This window comes from Hippopotamus amphibius, chromosome 17 (assembly GCF_030028045.1).
Source record: "Hippopotamus amphibius kiboko isolate mHipAmp2 chromosome 17, mHipAmp2.hap2, whole genome shotgun sequence".
Taxonomy (NCBI): Eukaryota; Metazoa; Chordata; class Mammalia; order Artiodactyla; family Hippopotamidae; genus Hippopotamus; species Hippopotamus amphibius.
Window position 1 is genome coordinate 21,185,997 of NC_080202.1, and position 27,302 is coordinate 21,213,298.

At 43.7% G+C, this 27,302-nt stretch overlaps 2 protein-coding genes across 2 annotated transcripts; one reads left to right on the plus strand and one right to left on the minus strand.

Moving 5' to 3' along the window:
* Window positions 1-9,691: 9,691 nt before the first annotated feature.
* On the minus strand, window positions 9,692-23,641 carry LOC130840644 (regakine-1-like). The gene is made up of 5 exons (XM_057716356.1): window positions 23,602-23,641; window positions 19,281-19,341; window positions 14,754-14,926; window positions 10,230-10,344; window positions 9,692-10,003 (listed from the first exon to the last, which is right to left on the minus strand). Exons 3-5 carry the CDS (start codon window positions 14,821-14,823, stop codon window positions 9,904-9,906), a joined length of 285 nt encoding a protein of 94 aa, XP_057572339.1. The 5' UTR covers window positions 14,824-14,926; window positions 19,281-19,341; window positions 23,602-23,641; the 3' UTR covers window positions 9,692-9,903.
* Window positions 23,642-24,463: 822 nt separating this feature from the next.
* LOC130840645 (protein kintoun-like) lies at window positions 24,464-24,718 on the plus strand. Its single transcript, XM_057716357.1, has one exon. The coding sequence runs from the start codon at window positions 24,464-24,466 to the stop codon at window positions 24,716-24,718; it is 255 nt and encodes an 84-aa protein (XP_057572340.1).
* Window positions 24,719-27,302: the final 2,584 nt, after the last annotated feature.

Below are 27,302 nucleotides of genomic sequence, written 5' to 3' on the forward strand. Positions count from 1 at the left end.
ACAAAAACTTGCCCTCCACCACATACTTCCTACAAGAACCTTTTACTTGCTCAACTAACCACACTTTCCTGCACGAAGAAGAGAAAAAAATGATTTTTGTGTCCTCTGGGATTTATATACATCATCTCACGTGATCCACAGAGCAAATTGGGAGATACTGTAAATATGGAGTCTGAAGGTCCATGAGGACAAGTAGCTTGTTCTGGATCACCTGGAGTCCACAGCAAAACTCACATTTGAAACTTAGTGTCTGACTTTTCATAACTTGAATGCCCTGGTTAAAATTACGAACTTTGTGACTTTGGGCAAATCTGTTTATCTTTCTTAGTCTTGTTCTTCATGCCTATTAAATGGGGCAATTAATCCTTACCTTACAAGGTGCTTTGATGAATAGAGTTATATTTGTAAAGGATTAATATGAATTTCTTGTGTTTGGATTTCTAGAAGGTTTGAGTAGACTATTGGTGAGCTGCCTTTTTTTTTTCTTCCCCTTTTGTTATAGGCATTTCCATGGCACACACTTTTTTTCCCTTTCTTATCTTCCACATTCCCATTTTATATTCAGGCTGCTGCTGACAGCACAAGGGCCCTCCCAACAGTGACACCTTCCCCCACTCACAACCTGGGACTGTCTGACCTTCTGGTGCCTTGGGGAGAGTACAAAGTGTTCTTGTCAGGGCAACTCCAAGGAGCTGTTTTGTACCAGCCCACCAGATGCAATAAACAGCTGCTCCTTCTCCCATTGCTGTTTTGAATAACCACACAGCTTCTTTTTTTAAATTAAAGTTTTAAAAAAAATTATTATCTTAAAAATTTTTATTGGAGTATAGACGATTTACAATGTTGTGTTAGTTTCAGGTGTCCAGCAAAGTGAATCAGTTATACATGTACTTATACCTACTCTCTTTTTGAGATTCTTTTCCCATATAAGTCGTTACAGACTATTGGGTAGAGTTCCCTGTGCTATACGATGCTTCTTCTTTTGATTTCTTTTCAATTAATCTTAGCTCAGGGGCCTTACAAAAATAGGTGATGGCCAGATTTGGACCCTGAGTCATACTTGCTGGTTCCTGAATTAGGAAGTCATGAATTAAGGATGGCGAGAGGTGGAGGATAACTCCCAGGTCTTGTACTGGCAGTTGGAGGGGTGAGTTGCTCTGCACCTCAGTGGGGAAGACGGACCAGGAGTCTAATCACAGAGCCATGGACACAGAGGGACCCGGGGCTTGAAGCAGCTGTCAAAGGCTCATCACTGAAGAATAGAAACATGCAATCCTTGTTCCATGCACTTCCCTCAATTTTTTTTCTTGCTTGCTATAATCACTTCCTTTGCCTGAAGGAGAAATGAGAAATATGAGTACCCTTTTCATGGGTTAGTTGTAATATGGGCATCATTACAGTGCTGTGAGTTAGGTGTCGCTCTCACATTTTTAGAAAAGAATATTGAAATTTGGGGAGATTAACTTGCTCCTGATCTAAAAAGGAAAAAAAAAAAAAACAATGTAAGTAGAATAGTTAAAATGAGAAGCCAAGATGCCTGGTTCCTTAGCCTAGTATTTGAAATTTTCCATTAACATCACTAGCTGGGTGGTATTGGGCAAGTCACTTAACCTCTCTGAACCTCAGTTTCCATACTTATAAATGGTATAATAATTCCCATTTTGGTGAATTGTTAAGATGATTAGAGTAAAGCAGCTTGCACAGTGCCTTAATATGAGAGTTGTTCACGAGAGGCCATTGCTTTCTTAATATCACCCCCCAGATGTCTTCTCCTAAGGACCCCACTGCTTGGTTTCCAGCAGGTAAAGAGCAGCCCAATGTCATGGCCTCTTTTTCTTGCCTCCCCCACCAGCCCTTCTCTTGCTCATTCCTTTTCTCCTTGAGCCTCTGGGCATCTTCTTCCATTCCTATTTATCATCTAGCTGCAGGTGACGGCACCAAACATTGCTGCCTATTTCGCCTTCACCCTCATCGGCCTGCCCCTCTGCCACTTTGGACTCCTTGTATCCAAGGAGTTTGTTCCTTAGACATTATTACCGGTGCTCTCTGGCCACTGATGTTCTTGGAGATGTCAAAGCAGATTAGATCAGAACATTGATAAGAAAAGTAGTTATGGAATTAAATCTTCTCCCTTCCTTCCTCCTTCCCTCCCTCCCTTCCCCTTTTCCTTCCTTGCCTCCTTAAATGTCAGAAGCTAACCGGTGACCCCTCACCATCACCAGTCAGTGCCAGGTCATTACTGAGTATTATTATTTGTCTCCTTTATCCTCCAAGTCTATACCCACTCTGCTTTCCCCGTGGGCACTCAGTCTGGTGTGTTTACTGTGTATCCTTCTTTTGTTTGGACAAGTATATTCTTGAATACTAAATAATGCTTTGTGTGTAGGATTTAAATATACATAGATTATGGAGTGTGAGAAATCTCAACTATCTATTCCTTTTTATTTATTTATTTATTTATTTATTTATTTATTTTTTCTGTGAACGGCAGGTATGTTACTGTATTTTTTTTTTAATTTTAATTTTTTACTTTTTTGGGGGTACACCAGGTTCAATCATCTGTTTTTATACACATATCCCCGTATTCCCGTCCTTCCTTAACTCCCCCGCCTTGAGTCCCCCCCACCCTCCCTGCCCCAGTCCTCTAAGGCATCTTCCATCCTTGAGTTGGACTCCCTTTGTTATACAACAACTTCCCACTGACTATTTTACAGTTGGTAGTATATATATGTCTGTGCTACTCTCTCACTTCGTCTCAGTTTCCCCTTCACCCCCCGCCCCCTCCCATACCTCGAGTTCTCCAGTCCATTCTCTGTATCTGCATCCTTGTTCTTGTCACTGAGTTCATCAGTACCATTTTTAGATTCCATATATGTGAGTTAACATACAATATTTGTCCTTCTCTTTCTGACTTACTTCACTATGTATGACAGATTGTAGTTCTATCCACCTCATTACATATAGCTCCATCTCATCCCTTTCTATAGCTGAGTAATATTCCATTGTGTATATATGCCACATCTTCTGTATCTATTCCTTTTTAAACAGCTCAGTAGTGACTAGAAAGAAATCCAGCTCATTGATTTTTATTGCTGCCCAGTTTCCCTCAGATGCATACACCTTTCCATTTTCCTGGGTTCTTTCCAATTCCTTACTATCTCAAATCACATTTGATGATCATCCTGGTACAAGTATCCTCTGGGGTCTTTGGAAGAGTTTCTCAGGGATGTAGATGCAGGAATAGCCTTCTGGGCCATTTGAGTCCATTAATCACCAAAGTAAATTCCAAATTTGCCTGTTGTTCACTTTGATATTTTGTTTCTAAGTTTCTCTATAGATTAATATAATTCCAACAAAAATAAGAGAAAAACCAATTCCCCTTTCCTACTCAGAACTGAGAAAAAAATTATATCCAAAAAGTCAAGGAAGTAGCAGTATTCACAATAGCCAAAACATGTAAACGACCTCAATGTCTTCATGTTTCTGTCAGCTTTACCAGATCTTAGGCTTTTTTCCCCCTCTGGTCCCCTGACCTCTCCTTCTTAGAGCATTTACTTTAGAAAACTTGCAATTATAAATTCTTTCTCTGCCCCATTGAAATATGTATAAATCTTCTCCCAGACTCTTGCCAGTTTTACCACCCAGGAACATCTTTCTCAAGGACCTGGGAGGCATCCCTCTGAAATGTAATCATCAAGGAAGACAGCACCCCTGTGCTGTGGGACACCTCCCTGTGTCTCCCAGTCTCTGTGGGACAGTGTAGCCTAACTTCAGTGGGTGGCAAGTAGCAACACAGATGACCCAAGGACAGAGAAAAACAGTTGCAAACTCAAGACTAACTCAACGTGTTGGGCACATCCCATTGATCAGCCTCCCCCTGACGTCCTTCAGTACTTTTCCATAGTTCATCCGAGTGTTTAAAACCCCTCCTGCCTTTTGTTTCAGTGGCGCTAAGCTCACTCTCTCCCCTTGCATTAGTCTTGAATAAAGTCTTGCTTGCCTGTTTAACTTTAGTGCAAGTTTTTACTTTGACACTGCAAGTCCCAGTGGTGGGAATGCCTGTAGCTGCTTGTGGACTGATCTCCATCACTCTCACCCACTTCTAGCTCTTGCTTTCCCCACCTGCATCCGGAGCCCAGCGCCTCCACTGCTGCTTCCTCCTGTGTGTATTCTGGGTTCTGGCCTTCTCTGCTATGTTCGGTCTGTTCATACCTCTCTGTTCATTTTCCACCCTTCAGAAATTTGAAGAAAACTGTAGACTATTGATCTTCTCTCTCACCATTCACTCTTTGTCTTTGGTTTCTTCAAAATGATGATTTCAATACGGTTTAGACAGCAGGAGTGTTAAATGTGCCACCTTGAACTGAACATGCTGTTCATTTCCAACCTGGCCCCAAGTGCTCTTTCTCTTTATAAAGAGATCTTTGTCTTTTGTTTGTTTTTTGTTCTTTTTTTTGGCCACACCGTGTGACATGTGGGATCTTAGTTCCCCAACCAGGGATCAAACCCATGTCCCCTGCAGTGGAAGCTCAGAGTCTTAATTACTGGGTTGCCAGGGAAGTCCCAGTAAAGAGATCTTTGAACCCAAATTCCTGCCAGTTAATAAGAGCCCATCAAAAATATCAGAAAAAGCAAACCATTACCTACCCCTACAAGTAACCAAATAAACTAATAGCAAAAGAAAATAAAATGGAAAATTCAGTGCGCACTGCTTTTCTCAAATAATGCAGATTTATTATAACTTCCATAAAACAAAAAGTAGCCCCAAACCCTCAATGCAATTGCAATTTGTCCCCATTTGATGACTCACTGGCGAAGTACTAGAGTCACCTGCAGGCCATTTATACACTCACTCATTTCTTCACTATTAGTTGTTGGGTAAGAAGATGGGAAGACTCACATTCAGCAACACATTGTGCAGGTGCAGAGCTAGGCTTCTGGAGGAGAAACAGCCATCCCCCAAGCTGCCCTCGTCCCAGGGAGAGGCATTCTTGGGCCTGACAGCACTGGGTGCAGCGTGGGGAGAGTTCCAGAGAGACATCCTTCTCTGAGTTGCTTCACAAATTTACCGCGAAGTTAGGAGGGGCCAGGGAGAACCAACTGGACATGTGGTTATGGGAGCTTTCTGGACTGGTCTTGCTCAGGAGAGAAACATCTGGAGCTTAGAGGCCAGTTACCCAGGGATGTTTTCCTACCTGCATAGGTCCTTGTCCTAGAAAGTAACTATTTTAGGCTTTGTGGGCCCCACAAAGTCTCTGTCGCACCTGCCCAGCTCTGTACCTGTAGAGCAAAAGCAGCCTTGGGCAACATGAAAACAAATGGGCATGGCTGTGTTCCAATAAAACTTTGTTTATAAAAATAGGCAGCAGCTGGATTTGGCCCCCAGGCCGTAGTGTGGGGACCCCTAACCTCGAAGCCTGATAGAATCCTGCTGCTCCAGCCCATTAAAAAAGAAGTTACTTTATTTTCTATTTTTGGTTGTACCACATGGCTTGTGGAATCTTAGTTCCCCAACCAGGGACTGAATCTGGGCCCTTGGCAGTGAGAGCCCAGAGTCCTAACCCCTGGACCACCAGGGAATTCCCAGCCCATTTTTAGAGTAAAGGCAGGGGTGGGGAGATGCTGTCTGGGCCATCGGCAAAGAGTTTGCCTCTCCTAATTCACCCATCCAATGCTACTTGGCCTCATGGAACTGACTGTCTTGTGAGGGAGAAAAACATTCAAGAAATAATCACATATAATAAATACATAATTACAAAGTGGGATAAGAGCTATGATGGATTAGCTCTAGGATATTATGAAACTGTATGACTGGAGACCAAACTTATACTAAGGGTTAATGCAAGGCTGCTCTAAGAAGGATCATTTAACTGAGACCTAATGGACAGCTGGAAGTTGGCCAGCTAAGAGTGGGTGGAATAGAAGTCCTAGGAGAGGGAATAGCCTATGCGAAGGCCCTGAGGCAAAAAAAAAAAAAGAGGAGCGTGCATTTGAGGTGACAAAAGCAGGTCAGTGTGGCTGGAGTAGGCTGAACCTCTGGAGACAGGTAGGGAGCCAATTGTGGGGCATTTGGCAGGACACACTATAAGGATTTTGAATTTTATTCTGGGTATAAAGGGAAGCTCTTGGAGGATTTTCAGGTGGCTGCAGTGGAGAATGGAGGGGATGGGGGAAGAATGGAAGTGGAGAGACAGAGGAGCATATTGTGGTCATTAGGGTGAGGGATGAGGAGGACCTCTATCGGTGTGAGTTTTTTCTGAAGGTAAAGTTTGTGTGTAGGAAGCTATTGCAGTTACTTTGGTTTTTAAATAAATATTCAGTAGAGCAACAAATTAAAAAATTAGATTCCCATGCTTCACCCATCTTATCCTACTTATGAAGCTAGCAAAATTTAAGAGGTCCTTAATCAATGCTTCATCGAGTAGAATAGACTGGCCTTACACAATCAGTCCCATTTAAAACTTTGTGGATTAAATTTTCGTAAACAACTTAAGCTACTTTAATTAATTTACTATATTGAATTTTGAAAAGTGCTCTCCACACCCAGTCTAACACTCAGAACCTTCCAAAGTATTGGGATTGGCCAAAAAGTTTGTTCAGGTTTTTCTGACCATCTTATAGATGGTCATTCACTCCTGTAAATATAACAAATTAAACTTATGATTATAGAATTGTATAAAACACTCCAATGTTCTCTAACTTAGCCAAATTCTCTCACATCTCTCAACTCAAAATCGAGCACAAAATAAATTATTTAATTACACATTTAATACTAGAATCACAAGGATATCCTAATAGGCCATTTAAAAATGTGTTATAAGTGCTCTAAATTCCAAATTATATACGTGAGTCCAGTGATTACAAACTTATCACTAATCTTTGCATATGAATATTAACATTCTGGGCCTGATTTACGTCTTTCTATGTTTAATTATAACCTTCCTGAGGCTTACCCACTAGGGCACCGTGCTATCATCTTAAGCAAGTTGAAATTCCTGGGCCAATTATATGTGGTCTCCATTAGATAACCATCCCAGCACTGGGTGGGGGGGGGTTTGTTGGCCAACAGGGACTTGGACTGTGCATTTCACGTGTGATTCTCTCCACTATGACTGTGTACGTGGAGCTCCACTTTAATAGTTGAAATGACAACAGGAGGCTTGGAATTCACATCTTTTTTTGGCCGTGTCTCGGGACTTGTTGGATTGTAGTTCCCCAACCAGGAATCGAACCCAGGGAATCAAACCCAGGCCCCCTGCAATGGAAGCGTGGATTCCCAACCACTGGGGCACCAGGAAATTCCCAAGAATTCAGATCTTTTAAAAAGGATTGGTGTCTTCTAGGTTCTGATTAGACACTTGAGTGATTCTTCTGTGTCACTTGTGTAGACAGAAGCCAGCACCTTCACTGAGGGTGTAGCAAACATTCCTCATGGCCAGGCTAGATTTTTTTTTTTTTCCATTTCTTTAGTGCTTTCAGGACATTTATTATCCTCCCCTCTGGCACTAAGGACACTTGAATGCCAGTCCATCGGTCCTTTAGAGCTGTCTACAATTCTCTCTGATCTGCAGGGGTGGAATTCTGCATCCCCAACTAAAGTCACAGCTGACTTCCTATAGCAGTTTCTTCCCACATAATTAAATTCTGAATGTTTGTGGTTTTCCTGACTGCTCGGCCACCATTCCAGATGCCTGATTGGATTCTGTGTACCGGCCAAGCCCTCCTCCAGTTGTGAGGCATGTCCTGAGGTCACGCGGACGAGAGCGTGGACTGCCGTGGTGGTGGAGGAGCCGACATGGGTGGATTTGAGAGAGATTTTGCCAGAGTTGACAGGATTTGTTGTTAGACTGGATGGATGGATGAGGGTGAGAGGTTTCAAGGATGACTTCCTGTTTTCATCTTGAGCAGCTTAGAGAATGGAGATTCTATTCCTGAGGAGGGAGACTCAAAAGAAACACAGCCCATGGCAGTTATAGCTCCACATTCACGGGATGCTCGATATCTACCTCAGCTCCCCGCAGGGCCAAGCATCCCAGACAACTCAGGGGGAGAGCCACAGCTGAATGGCAGCGGGAGTGAGCGGCCATTGTACTCTACTTTCTGGAACTTGTTGTACAAAGTTCATCAGTGGCATCTTCTGGACCCAACAGCTCCCTGCCCCTTCACCCCTGCACTTCTGCCCATCCTTCCCGGGGACCCCAGGTCTCCCCCACCTCCTCACTCATTCTTGTCTCTTTGGTTTTGAGACTTGAGCTTTGATCCCATTTTAGTGTGAATGGAGATGCAGAGAACTGGTTTTCTGATGGGATCTGCATGAGAGAGTGGGCCCAGAGCACTAGCGTTCTAAGGATTGGAGTTCGGAAAAGGGCGGAGCAGTAAAGTGAGGAAATGAGCCTTGACAGGGGATGGTGAGGGCTCCAAGGACACACGGTGCTCCTTTCCTGACTTTGCCCCTGACAGGAGGTAGTCATCCATTCCCTACCAGTAAACTCATGGGTGCACAGAGACCTCTGACTTCTGGTGTCCAACAGCATCCTTCTTCCACAAGAGTTTAGGGTCGAGCCAGACAGCCATGGTGTGTCTTGCCCAAGGCCTGAGTTGGAGACCACACTGGCGTCCCTGAGTCCCTTCTCCAGTCTGTGTCCAGTGAGGCATGGCCAGGCTGGCACTAGCCTCGGTCTCCTGCCTGCCTCCCTGTCCTCCTCACACCCCGCAGAGCACTGCCGTGTACCTGCCTCTGTCTTCAGTTGAGGAGGTCGTGGGGAGGACGGCCATATTTCCAAAGTCACTTCTATACAAGGCATCATGGATAAGGGCCAAGGCCACATCTGAAGAGACTAGGACTTCAGTGGTTGGGGTGAGTGGATTTGGGTGGGGAGCACAGGGGGTGCTACTTATGCAAGGTCTCTAGGCGTGGACAGAGAAGTAAATGTTTTAAATGGCAGACACGTGGGGAAGCTTTCAAGGAAGGGTGAGCTGCACTGCCCACTTGGACAAGGGGACTGATGAGGTGTGTTAGGTGTGCTCCTCAACTCTGCACATGCAAACAAACCATCTCCCCATAGTTGTCGGTATTCACACTTTTCTTGTTATCTAAGGACACTGAGCTAGGGTCACTGTTTGTCCTACTCCTTTTTTTCATAAATTAATTAATTTATCATTGGCTGCGTTGGGTCTTTGTTGCTGCGTGGGCTTTCTCTAGTTGTGGTGAGCGGGGGCTACTCTTCGTTGCGGTGTGCAGGCTTCTTATTGCGGTGGCTTCTCTTGTTGCAGAGCACAGGCTCTAGGCACACAGGCTTCAGTAGCTGTGGCATGTGGGCTCAGTAGTTGTGGTTCTTGGGTCCTAGAATGCAGGCTCAGTAGTTATGGTGCACGGGCTTCGTTGTTTGGGGGCATGTGGGGTCTTCTAGGACCAAGAATCGAACCTGTGTCCCCTGCATTGGCAGGTGGAGCCTTAACCACTGCACCACCAGGGAAGTCCCTGTCCTATTCCTGACTCTAACTCTGTCCCCATCATTCCGCTATTTAAATTAGCTCATACTGAAGTGTTTACAAGGCACCTGATTCATAGTAAATACTATAGAAGCATCTGTAAAATCAAAGAAATGACCAAGGCTGTCTTGTAAGGAAGCAGTTTAAGCCACCGAATCCCATTCTGCAACACAGATTTATTTCAAGACCTGGGTGCCTGCAAAGGGAGAATAGATGCTGTCTGGGGGCCACAGTCTCCTCCGGCCCCAGAGGGCGGAGCGTCACGGCAAAGCTTCAGGAGCCATCAGAGAACGATCATGGGCTTTCCTTCTAGTCAGGACAACACGGAGGGACCATTTAGGGCTGAGAGAGTTAGTTGGGGGGGGGGGTGGCTCTGTGGCCTCTTCTCATGTTTCCTGGGTTGTGGTGGTCTCACTGCTCCCTGGACTTGCGGTCCAGGTACTCAATGGACTTCTGCACCCAGGCCTCACCAGGGTCGGCACATAACAGTTTCCCTCTTTTGGTCTGGAAGCTAAGGAGCCGGAAGGAAAAGATGAGAAATGGAGAGTCAGCAGGCGTAGAAGAGCCTGTCCCACCACCCCATCCTCTGCTCCCCAGCAGCTGCCTCCTGTGTCCCCCCACCCCACCCCCGTCACTCCTTCTAGAGAGTCCCACCTCCCTTCTTCCCTCTGCCAGGCCCTACCGGTTCTCACACTTGCACCCTTCTCATTGTCAGGGGCGGGGGGAGCTGTACTTACATGACTGCTGGCTTGGAGCACTGGTCACTGGTCCTTTCATAATTTTTCACATAAGACAGTGGGATTCTCCTCGACGTGTAGGTGACACAGCAGACAGTCACGTTATCAGCTGGTTCTGCAAGATAGAGGGCTGTGTGAGGCTGGAAACTTCTCCACAAGAAAGCTTAGTCTTCGATCTCCATTTCCCAGAGCATCGAGGAGAGGAAAAGTGGGGAGGAAGAGATGAGACAGGAGCATCTGGCAGGGAACGTCCTGGTCTTCCTCCTCCCCCTCTTCAATTGTCCTCCTCTAAGACCTCTCCTCCCTCCCACTGCCAGCCCCTCCCGACCTCTCCCCTCAGACCCTCCCCAGGACTGGGATGGGACTCTGTGGTCCTAGTATTTTAAATTTCTGATTGTCCTCAGGATTCGGGAATAAGAAAAAAAGAATTCCTGGAAATTCTCATAGATTATTTTATATTGTCTTTTTTTAAAAACATTGAGATATAAATTGATGTATAACATTGTATTAGTTTTACATGTGCTGCATATTTAAAATTTTTTAATTAAATACTTTTTTATTTTGAAGTATAGTAGATTTACAATGTTGTGTTATTTCGTAAATATATATATATATTTTTAGTTCCTATATTTTTTACAGCACTTTATTCTCACGTTTTAAAAATAATGTGACTACATAGTAAATGGTGAATCATTTTTCTGCGATAGGGATTTTTTTTTTTAAGTTTCAGAGGTTCGCTGTAAAAATAAGTAAATAAATGCAAGGTAATAATAAATGATGTTTCTATGTGTAGTAAGAAGAGTATAGACTCAATAACACATTGAATGTTCTCTAGCAGATACGGATGGTTGATAACAGAAAACGCGAAATGAAGGGAACATTAATACAAAGTAAAGGGCCAATGAAAATCATTTAAAAATTGAAAAAAAATGCTACAACTATTTGATATTAAATATTTAAAATGTTTAAAAGTCGTCATTCAAAAATAAAAATTGAAAACACAGGAAGCATCAATTGCCAACTGTCTATAGTCTTTACCTTCATTGTGTGGCAAATATTCCAAACCTAGAACATTTTTTCCATATTGCGTTGGCCAAATTGTTGAAAGTATGTCTAAATGCATTTTCAAGTTGGAGTTTGAATACTTAATGCTTCATGTGAGCTCATTTCCTATTTTAACAATGGGCATATCTTGTCTCCTTATCCTGAATTTGGTTTTTCCATTCACATCGATATTGCTTCGGCTAATTTAGATTTCATATAAAAGTTAGCCAGTGTTTTTGGTTTCATGTCCTATTATTCCATGACATTTATGCATTTTCTCTTTGTATTTCTTCTATTAAAGCATTTATAAGGAACTATAGACTTTAGCAATTATTCAAACACTGGGCATTGTCAGCGTACATTATTATTCAAATAACAAAGTATCCACATTTCCTAGCAAGAATCACAGTTGAAGCTGCCCATTTAAGGACATAATGTGCTTCCCCAACTTGTTATTTCTTAAAATACCACTTATATGATTTGTGAAAGTACATGAGTTTTACAAACTCATTAGCATTTCTTAGCGGCAGACAGAGCCGTGAACTCACACTTGTAACATGGCAATGGTCTCAAGCTGTTGGATGGAGGCCTGTGCTCCTGTCCTGATCCCCCCACATGCTGATCTCAACCTTGAACTCCAGGTGCCAAGTGTTTCCTGCTCTTGTTCCTGATGTTAGTGAATTCCTTTAAGTCAGTAACATCTCTCTGCTGAGTGTTAAGAGACTTTATTCTTTCAGGAGAATTATAATACTTTTTTCCACTTTCCCAATTGCTCAACTGAGTTTTCTTGGGACTTGGAATTTAGCAAAACATATAATTTCCTGAGAAATGCTGAGAAGGAATTCCCACGTGAAAATGCTAGTGGATGGCCAGAGTGGACCTCAGCAGGGCAGGACTGTTTCCCCTGCCTCTGAGAGGACCCTCCCTCACAGGTCTGGGGGGTGGGGATGCTAGAAGGGGGAGGTTTGCCTGGCGCAGAGGAGCAGGGCCTTGGCTAAGAGGCAGGAAAGATCGACTTGTCCTTGTTTCTTCTCCTGAAAGCTGTGTGACTCCAGGCAGGACACTCACCCTTTCTGAACCTTTGTCCTTAAAATGGCAAATGGTAGCAATGGGGCAAATACTGTGCAAATTGATTTTTATACTGATGATTGTTTTGTGCAATAAAAGCCTTGTTACCCCCGTGGAACAGATGAGAAAGCTGAGGGTCAGGAAGGCTAAATGACCCACAGAAGGTCACAAGCTGACCAGCACAGAGCATCCAGACTGAGGTTCCCTGGGAGCAGATGTGTCTGCTTCTGCTCACCACTGCATTCCAGCATGTTGCCCGAGTGAGCGGCACAGATTAGGCTTTTAACATATCAATATATAGTCATTGAATGAATGAATGAATGAATTCAACTTGAATCTATGTTTTCCTGATTGTAAAGCCAGTTATTTCTCCATTCTGTTTTGCTATTCTATGAAGCAAAAAAAAAAAAGCTTCCACTTACAGATGGTCCCTGACTTGGTACTTTTTGACTTTATGATGGTGTGAAAGCAATACACATTCAGTAGCAACTGTACTTTGATTTTTGAATTGTGATCTCATCCTGGGCTGGCGATTTGTGGTAGATCCTCTCTTGGGATGTTGGGCAGGGCAGCTGCAGCTCTGGGTCAGGCACAGGGTCACCAGAGTCAGCATCGATACACTTACAACCACGCTGTACCCAGACAACAATTCAGTTGTTCATTTTCAGTACAGTGTTCAGAAAAATTACATGAGCTAGTCAACATTCCTGAGCACGTTTAAGATGGGTGAGGCTAAGCTATGGTTTTTGGTAGGTTAAGTGTATTAAATGCGTTTTTGAGACTGCCCTGGTGGCACAGTGGTTAAGAATCTGCCTGCCAATGCAGGGAACACAGGTTTGATCCCTGGTCTGGGAACATCCCACATGCCGTGGAGCAACTAAGCCCGTGCACCACAACTACTGAAACCTACGCACGCCTAGAGCCCCTCTGCACCAAGAGAAGTCCGCTATAATGAGAAGCCCGCACACTGCAAAGAAGAGTAGCCCCCAATTGCCACAAGTAGAGCAAGCCCGTGCACAGCAACGAAGACCCAACGCAGCGAAAGAAAGAAAGGAGAGAAGGAAAGAAAGAAAAAGAAAGAAGAAAGAAAGAAAGAAAGAAAGAAAGAAAGAAAGAGAAAGAAAGAAAGAAAGAAAGAAAGAGAAAGAAAGGAAGGAAGGAAGAAAGTTCTTTAAAAAAAAAAAGTGTATTAAGTGTATTTTCGACTTCCGGTATGTTCAATTTCCAATGGGTTTATCAGTAGGTAACCCCCTTGTAAGTTGAGGAAGATCTGTACTAAGCCTCTACTACAGGTCTGGTGCCTGGCTTAGTTCCTGATGTGGCTTATCTCCCTTCCTCACAGTAACCCTTTGAGAACGTACTACTTCTCCCATTTGCAGATGAGAAGTCAAACAACAATAACTGAAATTATGGGAAAGCTGTAAAAGCCCTTTTGCAGTCAAAACTCCTGGAAAACAGCCATCATCCCTTGGACTGGCAGGATGTCAAATGACAGTCCCAGCATGGAGTGTTGTTCTGTCTCTGAGTTTGGTTGAAACTCAGCTTGGGAGAGTAGTTTCCTGGGAAACCTCTTTCCAGGGCCCCAGCGGTGCCACCTTCTCCCCTGGCTCCAACCCACTGCAGAGAGGCAACCAGGCCTGTTTAGGACACCTGGGGTTTAGCCCTGCCTCTCTCAGAGTCCTCTTCCTGTTTCCCACAGATATTTCTTGACCGCTTACTCTACAGCTCTGTGCTGTATACACACTGGACAAGTCTTCCAGGGAGAGGAGGGAAGCTGATGTGGATGTCTCAGGTGCAAATGCACCCACAGGCTGGGCAGACAGCAGCTGAGTGGGACTGGCAGTAGGGACCCCTGAGGCCTGGGCAGCACCCCCAGTGTAAGGGGATAGCATTACCACCTCAGTTCCAGTTGGAGGTTAGCTTGTGGAAACTTGAGCTCATGACTGCTTGGTCTTCCACATGTGCAGAAGAAAGGGGCGATATAGATTTTTAAATGTTTCCAATTTTTCCATGTTGGCAACCAATCCAAATATGATAGAACCCCATCTAAGCTGTGAAGACAGTTTGATTCTTGGTGGCTTCCTCTCTCCCAGTTTACACTCATGCTTGGCTCCTGTGTGTCCCCAGGAAGCAGCTGAGGAGACAGCCCTGAGGGTTCCGGGTCAGCTTCTCTAGGTTGGGGACCAAAGGCCAGCAAGGCTGTACTGAGGCAGGTTTTCCCCACCCCAGGGGAGGCGGAAGTGAGTCCCGACCAAAAATGGGGAAGCATCCTTGGTAAAGGGCTGTCTGTTTTGCAGGAACCTCCAGGCTGCTCTTTCTGGACCACCCACATCCCTCCCTGCAGCCCCAACCCCCACCCCCTCCAGCCACTGTGTTCTTTTTGTTCAGAGCAATGAGAGTAACAGGTCTCACCTTTATCAGCCTCGGAGTGGAGGGCGGCAAGAGTGAGGAGGAAGGCCAGGGTAGCCAGGCTGACCCTCATCCTTCTGGTGGCTGACCAGTGACAGGAACAGGGCTGGGCTGAGGGCTCCTGGGTTCTCTGGCTCCTTGAAATCTAGGCTCTGAGCATCCTCTATGGGAGGTTGCTGTTCAGGAAGTCACAAGATAGAAAAATCCAAGATTACATCAGAGTTTAGATTCTTTGGAATTGTGACTGCTGACATATCTAAAATATGAGAACTAAGTCAATTTAGCTGAAGAAAAGCAGAAGGCAGAGAAAGATCCTGGATTTCACATTTGGTTTATATCTTGAGGGTGGTGATGGGAGAGGCCCGGAGACCGGAGACCAAGGGCTTTGTTGGAAGTTGCGCTCCTTTCCTGCCCTTCCCCAGGGAGCCTGGTTAAGCCTCCTCGGCGAGCCCAGCCTCAGGTGTGGCCCACAAGCTCAGAGGCCTGGGCGACTCTCTCAGGATCTGGGATGTGGGGGTACTGGGCTGTGACCACCCCGAGCACAAGACTCAGGCCTGGTCGGGGCTGGGAGTGGGGAGCTGGGTCCAGAGGGGATCCTGGGGTGGCTTGGCCTCGCCAGCCAGGACTGGACTGGAACCCCTCACCTAGGCTGAGCTGAAGGCCCCTGCCCTCTGCCCAGCAAAGGGAGCTTGATCAGATCCTTAGCAACCAAGGAAGGGACACGGGGCTCTCTGCTCAGCCAGGACTGAGGGACAGATTTCTTCTGGATTGAGCTGGGGGAGCCAGAGGCACGGCAGTGGATTCCATAGAATACAGTTGTGTCTTGTCACCCTCAAGTTTGTGCTGCAGGGTCCCTGCACAGGACACCACAATGGCTTAGTAACCGAGAGGTAGGGTACCAACCATCCTGGTTTGCCTGGGACTAAGGCGGTTCCTGGGATGTGGGACTTTAGTGCTGATACAGGGATAAGCTGGTCATCCTACTAGGAGGTCAGGGGTGACTTTCCTCACCTCCACTCCCACCAAATTCAGATCAGGCACCTGTGTGTTTTTTTCAATTTCTTTTCATTGTGGTAAAATACATATAACAAAATTTGCCATCATAAACATTTTTTAGGGTACAGTTCAGTGGTATTAAGTACATTCATACGTTGCACAACCATCACCACCATCCAACCACAGAACTTTTTTCATCTTGTAAAACTGAAACGCTATCCCATTAAATGATAACTCCTCATTCTCCCCTCCCCCCAGCCATGGGAAATCACCATTCTGCTTTACGTCTCTATGAATTTGACTACTCTAGGTACCTTGTATGTAAGTGGAATCGTACAGAGTTTGTCTTTTGGTGACTGGCTTATTTCATTTAATATACTGCCTTCAAGTTTCACCCATTTTGTAGCATATGCCATAATTTCCTTTCTTTTTAAGGCTGAATAATATTCCATTGTATGCATATACCACATTTTGCTTGTCTGTCCTTCTGTTCACGGACACGGGCTGCTTCTGCATTTTAGCTATTGTGAATAAATATTGCTATGAATGTGGCCATACAAATACCTTTTTGAGACCCTATTTTCAATTTTTTTTTGCCTGTATACCCAGAACTGGGATTGCTGGGTCATATGGTAAATCTATTTTTAATTTTTTCGGGAACTGCCACAGTCTTCCACAGCTGTTGTACCATTTTATATTCCCAACAATAGCGCACAAGAGTTCCAATTTCTCCACATCCTCACCAACATTTGCTCTTTTCTGTATCTTTGAGGGTAGACATACTAATTGTGTGGGGTGATATCTCATTGTGGTTTTAAGTACTTGTGTTTTTATCCGTTTTATAGAATAGGGTTCCAGTTTGTTCACAAAGAAAATGACCCCAGCTAAAAGGAAAAATCTAACCCCTTGTTCTAATGGAAAGAGCAGAAACTTTTGATTTAGCCAGAGGCATTGTTTTTAGTCCTGGAATCCACCACTTACAAGCTATGGGAACTTCTGAGTAATTTCATTAATCTTTTAAAGCTTTGCATGGTTACTAAAATGTGTATGTCACAATCTGAGTGAGTGGAATCTTCCTTATGTGGCCATATTGAGATCTTCCTTAGGGTTGAGGTTCATTCACTCAGTAGATTAAAAAAAATTTAATTTTTTAAATTTAATTTTTTAAACTCATGTTTATTGAACTTCTCCTGTATGCCAGGTACTTTCTAGGCCCTGGGGATCCAGAGGCAGACAAGAAAAGCAAGGCCTCTGCTCTTCAGGTGCTCTAATTTTAGTGGGGAATCAGACAAACAAGGGAGTAGGAGATGGAGTTATAAACCAAGGAAGAGAATAAACCAAGGGGTTGTGATAGAGCCTGAGGGTTGAGTGGAGGTTGCTTAATAAGCCAGTCAGGGGGCTTCCCTGGTGGCACAGTGGTTAAGTATCTGCCTGCCAAAGCACGGGACACGGGTTTGATCCCTTGGCTGGGAAGATCCCACATGCCGTGGAGCAACTAAGCCTGTGTGCCACAACTACTGAGCCCACCTGCCACAACTACTGAAGCCCGTGTGCCCAGAGCCCATGCTCAGTTACAAGAGAAGCCACCACAATGAGAAACCTGTGCACTGCCACAAACAGCAGGCCCTCTCACCACAGCTAGAAAAAGCCTGTGCGCAGCAATGAAGACCCAATGCTGCCAAAAATTAAATAAAAAAATAAATAATAAAATAAATCTTAAAAAAAAAAAGCCAGTCAGGGGAGCATCTTCAGAGGGGGTGTCATTTCAGCTGGGACTGGCTCGTTGAGGAGGAGCCGGACTTGCAAAGATCAGTGGAGCTGTGTCCTGGGAGAGGGAACATCAAGGGCAAAGACCCAGAGGTGGGAAGGGGTTTGGGGCATTTGAGGAATAGACAGAAGAGCAGGTGACTGGAGAGGAGGGAGGTAAGGTCCATTGTCCAGGTCCTTTGGGTCTGGTCACTCAACAGTTTGCATCCTATTTCATCCATGTGGGCCCTGAAGGTAGCTGTATCCTGGAGAACAGGTGGGTGGATGTAACAGGAACATGTGTCCGTTGCTTTAGAGAAAGCAAGGAAGAGAAAATCATGGAATCATCCCTCTTAGACTTCAGTCTCCCTCCTGTAGGTGGATGGAGAGGGTCTGCGCTGCCTGATTTCTCCCAACAAACAAGAGCCCAAGTGGGGAGCAGCATCTTTCCCCATTCTTCATAAGTTCAGAGAGATGGAGAGGCATGTGGTGGATGCCTCTGATGCCCGCCTTTCTCCTCCCTGCTGGCTGTGGGCTACTGGGTATGCACAGGATGGGGCAGGTGGCAGATAGAGGCCTTTGTCCCTTGGTTGGCAGAACATCAGATGTGGGGGAGGTGGGGGCCACACAGGGGCAGAAGGATGAAGGGAGCTGACTCATACCAATACTTGGGTCCCTATGCCAACCCCTGGGCTCTAGAATCTAAGTTCCTGGTGACACTGAGTCATCTGCCTTCCATGCCTTTGTAAGCAACATGCACCCTCCTCCTGAAACTTTATTCTTGCCTAACTGAGTCTACTTCTCTATTCAAAAAAGAAGGGCTGGAGTGGGGGAGGGGGTTCAAGGATTAAAGCTCCTAGAGATTTTTCTGGGATAAAGTTGGTTTTGTTTTTGCACTGGCACAGATGATAATGTGCAAGCCCACAAGAGATTGTGCATGAGTTTCCTGAATTTTATTGTTTTCCCAGCTGGTTCCTGGGTACTTTTTAAAAAATATATTTATTTATTTATTTGACTGCACTGGGTCTTAGTTGCGGCACATAGGCTCCTTGGTTGCAGCATCCCAACTCTTAGTTGTGGCATGCATGTGGGATCCAGTTCCTTGACCAGGGATCAAACCCGGGCCCCCTCCATTGGAAGCGTGGAGTCTTATCCACTGAGCCACCAGGGAAGTGCCCCAGGGTACTTTTCTTAAATGCTGGAGATCAAAGCCTTTGTTTAAAGTTCTTTGTTGCTGCCAGAGAAGGAAGCAGAGTTGGTCCCACCTCCTTTGCCCTAACTGCACCCATGCTGACTTGCAGTGAACATTTCCTTTTTAAAGTGCCAACAAAGGATTTCTTACGGAGAATTGCATAGGTATAGAATCTTGCCCATAACAGAGGTGGCTGACCACTCTCACGTTCATGGAATTCATCTTCTTTCCTATTCCTTTTTTTGGAAAGCCAGTTGCTGTTTGCCCATCTTATATTCTACAACCTCTTTGCCTCCCAAGAATCCACAAAGATGATCAGTCTCTACCATAAGTTGTCTGGGCTGCTAGAAAGGACTTCATCCAAGCCAAGGAATGAAACGTCACGCAACCTACCTACCCATCTTGGGCTTCAATTTCTTCTTATCTATGGGAATTATGCCCTTTTAGTCCATAATGGACAAAGAAGAGACGAATGAAAATTGGATACCAAGTGCTCTGCTTTATCTCTTCCACCTGTTCAGTTAACACTCTCTGTTCATTCATTAATTCACTCATTTATTCTTTCATTTATTCTAAAAATAATACTGAATGCGTACCATGAGCTGAGAAGTGTTCAGGCACCAGAGATTCAGCCATGAGCAGGATGCACAGGGTCTTCTGCAAGTGTAAGTAAGCAGTAGGCCTTTGGCACATTCTTCTTAAAATGAGGCAGACAAGAGCTTTCATCATGATTCATTATTAAAAAAGCAACACTATGGAGAAGTTTAGAAAAAACTTAAACAAAAAGAAGTAAGCAAAAATCCCCTGTGGTCCCACAGTAACATTCTTAGATGTGTCTTTTTCTTTTTCCTCTGCAAGCTTTCTCCTGAGCTGAGGTCACACACAAAAAAATCAATTTCATAGCCCATGCTTTGACACATTGTGAATAATAGCATTTCATTATAAAATTTTATATGTGACAAAATAATTTTTTAACAAAAATGGTGCATACTTCTTATAGAATTGTTAAGAAAATCAAAGAGGAGAAAACAACACTCTTTACCACTATTTATATTTTGTTGTGTAATTTTCTAGTCATTTTCCAATATACAGTCATTATACGTATTGAATACATATACCACTACACCAAAAACTGAGGTCATACTCAATGTTCTCTGCTACAACTTTATTGTTATAGTTTTGTAATTGTTTTTATTCAGTATTGAGGAGGCATAAAATATAGATTGAGAATAAAGAGAAACAACACAACAAACCTCCCTGCACCCACCACCCCACCCCACGTGGCCCTCTGCAATTCTGTCCCTTTTCCCTTTTCCTCCGAGCAATCTCTCTTCCAAACATTGTTTATGCTATACTCTTGCTTTTCTTGTAGCTTTATTACTGAGTCCAAGCTTGTACTGCTCGTTGCACAACAGGCCAATAAGTCATCGACGAGTTGTTGGCTCAAGGAATAGTGACTCTATTCAGAAAAGCAGCAGACAGAGAAGACGGTGGACTAGTGTCCCAAAGAATCATCTTTCCTGTGTTAGAATTCAGGCTTCTTTTACACTAAAAGAGGAGGGAGTAAGGTACTGATTCTGGTCAGACTCTGGAGGGGATGTGTTAATTTCTTCCGTCCTGCAGCCATTCACAAGTGGGCCTGGGCAGGCTGTTTCCTGTGAGCTAAGCAAAGGTATTTTAGCTTAACGCTTGGTACATGGGAGGCAGGGTTCCCAGAAATGGGTCATTATCTATAATTTAAGCTTATAGGCAACATGTCTTTAGTGATTAACTTGTAATAAAATACAAAGTTTATTCCTTATTACAGTTTCCCCACGTATATCTGAATGTTAAACAATGTATTTTTTGTTTTGCATATTTCTGAACTTTATATAAATAACATCATTATATGTATTCTTTCACAGCTTTTTTTCTCTCTCAACTTTATGCTTCTGAGATTCACTCATGTTACTGTGTATAACTGTCGTACATTTGCTTTCACTCCTGGGGATATTTCAGTATATGAATATGCCATGATGTATTTTTCATTTTCTCATTTTAATTTTTGCTAATAATTGATTTAATTAATTTATTTCTGCTCATGCCAACTGGGCTGCTGTGAGTATCCTTTCACGTGTTTCCTGGTGTACACGTGCAAGGGTATTTGTGGATTTGTCTGGGAGCAGAAGTCTTTGGCTAAGTGTACTATACACGAAGACAACAGTATTTTCCAAAGCCATAGGACAAATTCACAGTCCCAGCAGCAGTGTGTCTGTATCAGCTGTTCTGCATCTTCTCTAATATTAATACTTCTCAAACTTAAAGTTTAATTAAATGTGGAACAAGGCACACAGGAGGATGGAAGAAGGGAAAACTTTACTCTTTCCAAACCCAGAATCCAGAAGTGGGGACGCAGGGTCAATAAATAGTGCTGGTTTGATAAATTTCTTACAATGTCTGCCTGGACCCATCTCACTGCAGCTGCTGAAATCCCCTGTGTGACTAAAGGGGAAAGGGTGAGGGGATGTAAGGGGGGCCATGACTTCTCAGCACATTTTATAAATAACACGATCTGAAATCAGAAAGGAATTATAACCACAACATAGCACACATAAATTTAACATAAATGTAAACTGAGCCCTAGAGTTTGTCTGCAAGTGGCTCCTGAGATTGCGGGGACCTTGCCTGGCCTAGGTCCCAGCGCCCAATCTGTTTACGTCTCTAGCTCTTTTCTTGCTGGTTGCAGACTCCTCAGGGATCTAATTCCAGTTGCTGATATATTCCTGGATCCACAACTTGCTGGGGTTGGCACAGACCTTTCCAGTCTCTTACATGGAGGAGGCAATAGTAAAAGGGAGAAGTACTTTAAAAAGGACAAATTCAGCAGCAGAATGCCTGTGGGATTCTCTCTCTCTGCTCCGTGTTTCTCTCTGTTCTAGGGATCTCAGAGGCAGTCAGTTTTCAGAGTGAGGAATATTTCCTCAAACCCCAATGTCCCTAGGCCTTTTTTCATTGCTCGTGGGGGCTGACTTCCTCTCCTCTGCACAAAGGTAGCTCTTCCTCAACTCCCTGTGGGTCCTGGGCCAGTGCAGAAACAGCCCAGGGACCTCTACTGTGTCCTGCACACCTGGTAGGGCCCCAGGGGGCTGGGCCTTCCCAGGATGGTCCCTCATCCACCTGTCTGTGACCTGTGTACTGTGCCCACTCCGTGTCCTTCATGATCTCTCTCCCCAGGGGTAGTCAGGAGGGCTGGCCCTGACATAGCATCAAGATAGAAGGATCAGCTGCTGGTCTCTAACAGGAAATTTTTGAGGGACCCAATAAGAAAAGTATGAGAAACAACAAGATTTATCATTTCATTAAATCTTTCCAAATGACCAGTTTTTGACTGCTGATTTTTCTCTTTTCTGATTTCTGTTTCATTGCTTACCAATCTTATTACTTTCTTCCTGAACTTACTTTGGGTTTAACTTGCTCAATTCTTCCTAGCTTCTTAAGGCAGAAGCTTTATTTATTTTCACACCTTTCTTCATTTTGAGTAGAAATATTAAAAGCTTTAAGTTCTCGTGTAGGTTCTGCTTTAGCTCCATAATGCCAGGTTTTTAAATGATGTTTTCATCATCAATTCAGTTCAAAATATTTTCTTATTTCTCTTGTGATTTTTATCTTTGTCCCATGAGTAATTTAGAATTTCATTCTTCATTTCCAAATATTTGGGTGTTTTCTATATATTTTATTGTTATTGATTTCTAATTAAATTCTAATATGGTCAGAGAATATACTCTGTGTTATTTTAATTCTTGGATATTTATTGAGACTTGTGTCTTGGCCAGTGCACAGTGTGTCTTGGTGAATGTCCCATGGGTAATTGAATATGCATTCTGCATTTGCATTTTCAGAAGTTGATTATGTTGTGCCTAGCTGTCGTCTTCTTTGTATTTATCTGGCTTGGGGCTCCTGAGCTTTGTGGACCTGTTTGATGTCTTTCATCCATTATGTCTTCAACATTTTTTTTTTCCAGTTCTCTCTTGGAATTCTAATCTGTTATGCTAACCCACACATGGCTATTAAAAGTTAAGTTCAGAAGGTCGCTTTCTGAAGTTTAGTTCATTTTGCTTTGTTTTTTCCACTCGTAGCCTTCTTTACGAGCATGTGTGTATTATCTTGTTTATTGAGATATAGGTTAAATACATATAAAACTGATCATTTTTAAGTGTACAGTTTGATGAGTTTTGACAGATACATGAAGTCATGTAACTATCACCATAGTCAACATTTAGGACATTTCCATCACTCCAAAAAGTTCCTTTGTGCCCCCTTTTCACTCAATCACCTTCCCTCATCCCCAGTCCTTGGCAACCACTGATCGGATTTCTGTCCCTATAGCTTCATCTTTTCCATAATACTATGTAAGTAGAATAATTCAATATGTAGCCTTTTCAGTCTGGATTCGTAATATTACGCTGTGACATTTATCCATATTGCTGCATGTATCAGTAGTTGGCTCCTTCTTTTGCGGAATAGTATTCCATTGTATGGATGTCGAGTCAGTTCTGCTGTAATGCTTGTTTAGAAAATGTGAATTTATTCTATGATTAAAATATTAGGAAACAAGTTGAACATAACACAAATTATTCCATTTGCTTACGTGTGATTTTATCCGTGAAAAACATCAGGTGAACAAGCCTCATAGGATTACACAAAACACGTGCACGGCCGCCGGGGGGGGGGCGGGGGTGGGGGTGGCGGGCCCCGCGGGGCTGGGGGCTGGGGGGTGGGGGTGGGGGTAGGACGCGGGCTCGGATCCCGGCCCGGCCCGGACTGCCGACGCCGGGGTCCGCATCCCGGATGCCGCCGGGGAAGAGCGGGGTTTCGGCGGGCAGGAGCTATCCACCGCGGGCGGCGGGGAGAAGCCGCCTCCCGGAGCTGCGGACTCACCTGAGGAGTGGGACGCAGGCGCGCCGAGGACTTCATCCCGGGACCTTGACCGGGGGTCTTCTGCTGGAAGGGCGGGCGCGCGCCCAGCTCTCGGCGTGGAGGCGCGCGCGGCCAGGGAGGGCACCCGCGGGGCGCGGGCTGACGGAGCCGTGGGTGGTCCCGGGACTGCCCGCCGGCAGTCTTCGCGCCCGCCTTTGCAGGGTAACCGGCGTGAGGAATCCCTGACTCTGCTCATTCAGGTGCCTTGATCCAGCCGCAAAGGCTTCACGGGGAAGGGACCCCTCTCTGGTACAAACTGTCCTTCTCCACGCAAGACTTAGTGTATTATGCCTTCTTTTTGCAGTTCACGCCAGAGAATAAACTGAGTACCAAAGAACCAGCGGTTAGCATTTCTTCAAACGATGCAGTGATAGAGCTGGCCAGGTGTCCAGAGTGCCACAGACAGTGGAGAGCGTGGTATTTCGGTTTAAACAACGATTCTTTGGAGGAAGGGTTATTTGTCAATGAAGAAAATGTGAATGAGTTTCTTGAAGAGGTCCTGAGCCCTCCATTCAAACAAACAATGCCCCTAACCCCACCATTAATTGAGGTTCTTCAGGTTACTGATAGTAAGATTGAAATCCATGCAAAGTTGCAGGAATGTAGTAACTGAGCAGCTTCATGAGAAAGAAGAAAGAGTCAATGAAGGAAGTCATCTAACTGGAAAAGAAAGTCTAGAACATGCTCCTACCTCAACAACGGATTCGTCTGTAACAGTCAAAGTCTAGAAGCAGACAGTTGTAGTTCAGTTGCAGGCTTGCAAGAAGGGGCCTTTGATGTTTCTCAAAAACCGTTTGCTAAGTCTCAGCAACCTGAGTCAAAAATGGAACCTGAATTTATAAAAGACAAAAGTGCTGTTCACGCAAATGAAGAAGAAGATAATTTAAAAGGACCGGTAGTAACTGAAGAGAAAGAATTAGATAGAGATCAACCATCTTCATTGCTGAACAAAACTGCGCTTGACAATACACCTGGTTTTGACAACATAAAGGAAACCAATATGCAGGGTGGTAGTGTGCAGGTTATTCAAGATCACGTGACTCATTGCTCATTCAGTTTTCAGAATTCTTTGCTTTAGGACTTGGATTGATTCTATGTCATCTTAGAATTTAAAGGCTGAGTAAAAACTTTTGGACTTGAAATAGATTCCCTTTCTGTTTACGAATCTTAAAACCAAAGGTATTCAAGAAAGTAAAAAATTAAAATTTGCAATTTTTATTTTCATGGGAAAACTGAAGCTGTTTATTTTTTTGCATGTAGAGAGTTTATACAAAGCTTCCTTAATTATAGAAATAAGTTTCATGATTCCTCTGGTGTATTTTTTTTTCTAATGGAGAGTTAAACAGTTTTAATACAACCTGTTTATGTTTACTTCCATGTTGTTTTTGGCTTCGTTTGCCATTACTTTAATAGTTTCAAAGTAAAAACAAACAAAAAACACGTGCACGCGTGCGCGCGCGCGCGCGCGCGCGCGCGCGCACACACACACACACACACACACACACACACACACACACACACACATGCACGTGCACACGCCTCAAATACCTAATAGCTACATCAGTTCATTTCATGTGTTATGAGCCATACCCATCCATAACTGGAATTACAACTTTCTGATTTCAGACAACCTTCCTTCTGTCTCTTCACAATAACTTACCAGCTGTAGCCCTCTGACTCTCACTTCCTCAAGCAAACGTCGGGTCTTTTTCCATGTGAAGTGCCACATTTGCTGCTGTAGTATTTGTGTTAACTAGTTAACATGTGTAAAACTGTGCTGTCATTTTTATTAGATTCCTATTTTTTTCAGTATGTCACTGATGAAGTGTTTGAATGTTGTGCCCCAGCCCCATTTTCCCCTAACCTTGTGGTTTTCATTGCATGATTTCTCATAGAGCAGTGATATTTAGGGATGTACGTTTCATGTTATAGCAGAATGACTCTACCTCAATTTGTTTATCCATCTACCACTTGATGGATATTTGAGTTCTATTTTGATTGAAGTTTGGGGATATTTTGAATAAAACTCTTATAAACATTTGTGTACAAGTCTTTGGACATGAGAGATAAAAATAGTGGGAAATCCGAGGGAACAAATGTAAAGGTCCTGATGTAGATGGAGTCTTGACTGTGTCTGCAGATAGGAGAACTTGGCATGGAGCTCACTCTTCATTTGCACCCCAAGCTCCTGGCTACCTGCTATATTCAGCAAAACCAAGATCTCCTCTGGATGAACATTTATTTTCAGTTCTAATGGTAGGAAAGAAAGATAATGGGAAAAAGGAAAACTTTAATGTTTCAGAAGCAAAATTATATGTTCAATACACAAGTTTGTAATATATTTTGTTATTTTTCTTATTTTTTCTTGATGAATGTGAAGAATGTTAACCATTATACAAGTCGTATATCTTTTCTAAAATTAGGGCCATACTTGTGATTTCTCATCTAGGTTTCAGAGTTCTGGTGTAATCTTATGAGTCATTATTCTCGTTCGTTTTCCAGCAGTAGGGAATGTCACTCCCCTCCATCTTCCTGAGAATTTCTATGTTATTTAATAAGATGTTGGTTGGGATTTATCCTGCTGCAAAAAGCTGTTGTCTCATCCAAAAAAGACCATTCCACGTACCCCCTCCAGAGACGATATCCCCTGGAGATGGCAGGACTAGCCCTATACCTCTTTATATCCTCCAGTCTACTGAAGCTGGAGACTGAAGTGAGAGGGGAGGAGAGAATCATTGCCCAGGGCAGGGAGTGTTATTGCTTCACTGCTCTCATAAAAGCAGATGAGACAACTCTAAGGGAGATATTTGTAGAGATTGGAAGTGTCATCAAAGAAGGAGGGAGTCTTCTCAATACCTAGGTAGATTTCAGCATAAACAGTATATTTGTTGCTGTGCCCTGTGTGTACCTGAGTAGGGGGAAGGGGAAGGGAGAGAGATGGCAAGGAGAGAGACTTTGCCTGCACTCTGACTTCTGTTCCATAAGCAGAAGCAAAGTGAAGATGCCATAATAGGTAGATGGACTTGAATCATCTTACCTTTACCCACCCAAGAGGGAGATCTATTGGTTAGCTGGAAGCAGAGTACCGCTATCATGGAACAGGGAATGTCAGGTTAAATCTGTTCCAGGTGGAATAACAGCTTGAGCGACAGGGATCTGATGCTTAAGAGCATGAGACATGGATGAACTCAGGTTTATCCAACACTGCTAACTACATAACCATGAGGAAGTTAACCTGAACTTTCTGAACTTCTGTCTCCTCATCTATCAACTGGGAGACCAATAGCGTTTGCATCCTAGTAATATTTTGAGAATGAAATGAGTCAATACACAAAAATTCTTTTTTTTGGGTATATACCCCCATCTCCTTTATTCATTTTAAAATTTTTTATATATATACATATATATTCTTTTTCAGATGCTTTTCCCTTATAGGTTACTACAAAATATTTAGTGTAGTTCCCTGTGCTATACAGTAGGTCCTTGTTTGTTATCTATTTTCTATGTAGGAGTGTATGTCTGTTAATCCCAAACTCCTAATTTACTTGCTCCCTTCCTCCTTTGGTAACCATAAGTTTGTTTTCTATGTCTGTGGGTCTATGAAAATTCTTAATTCATATTAAACTCTGAATAAATATGTCATTATTCTTAAGAAATCTTCA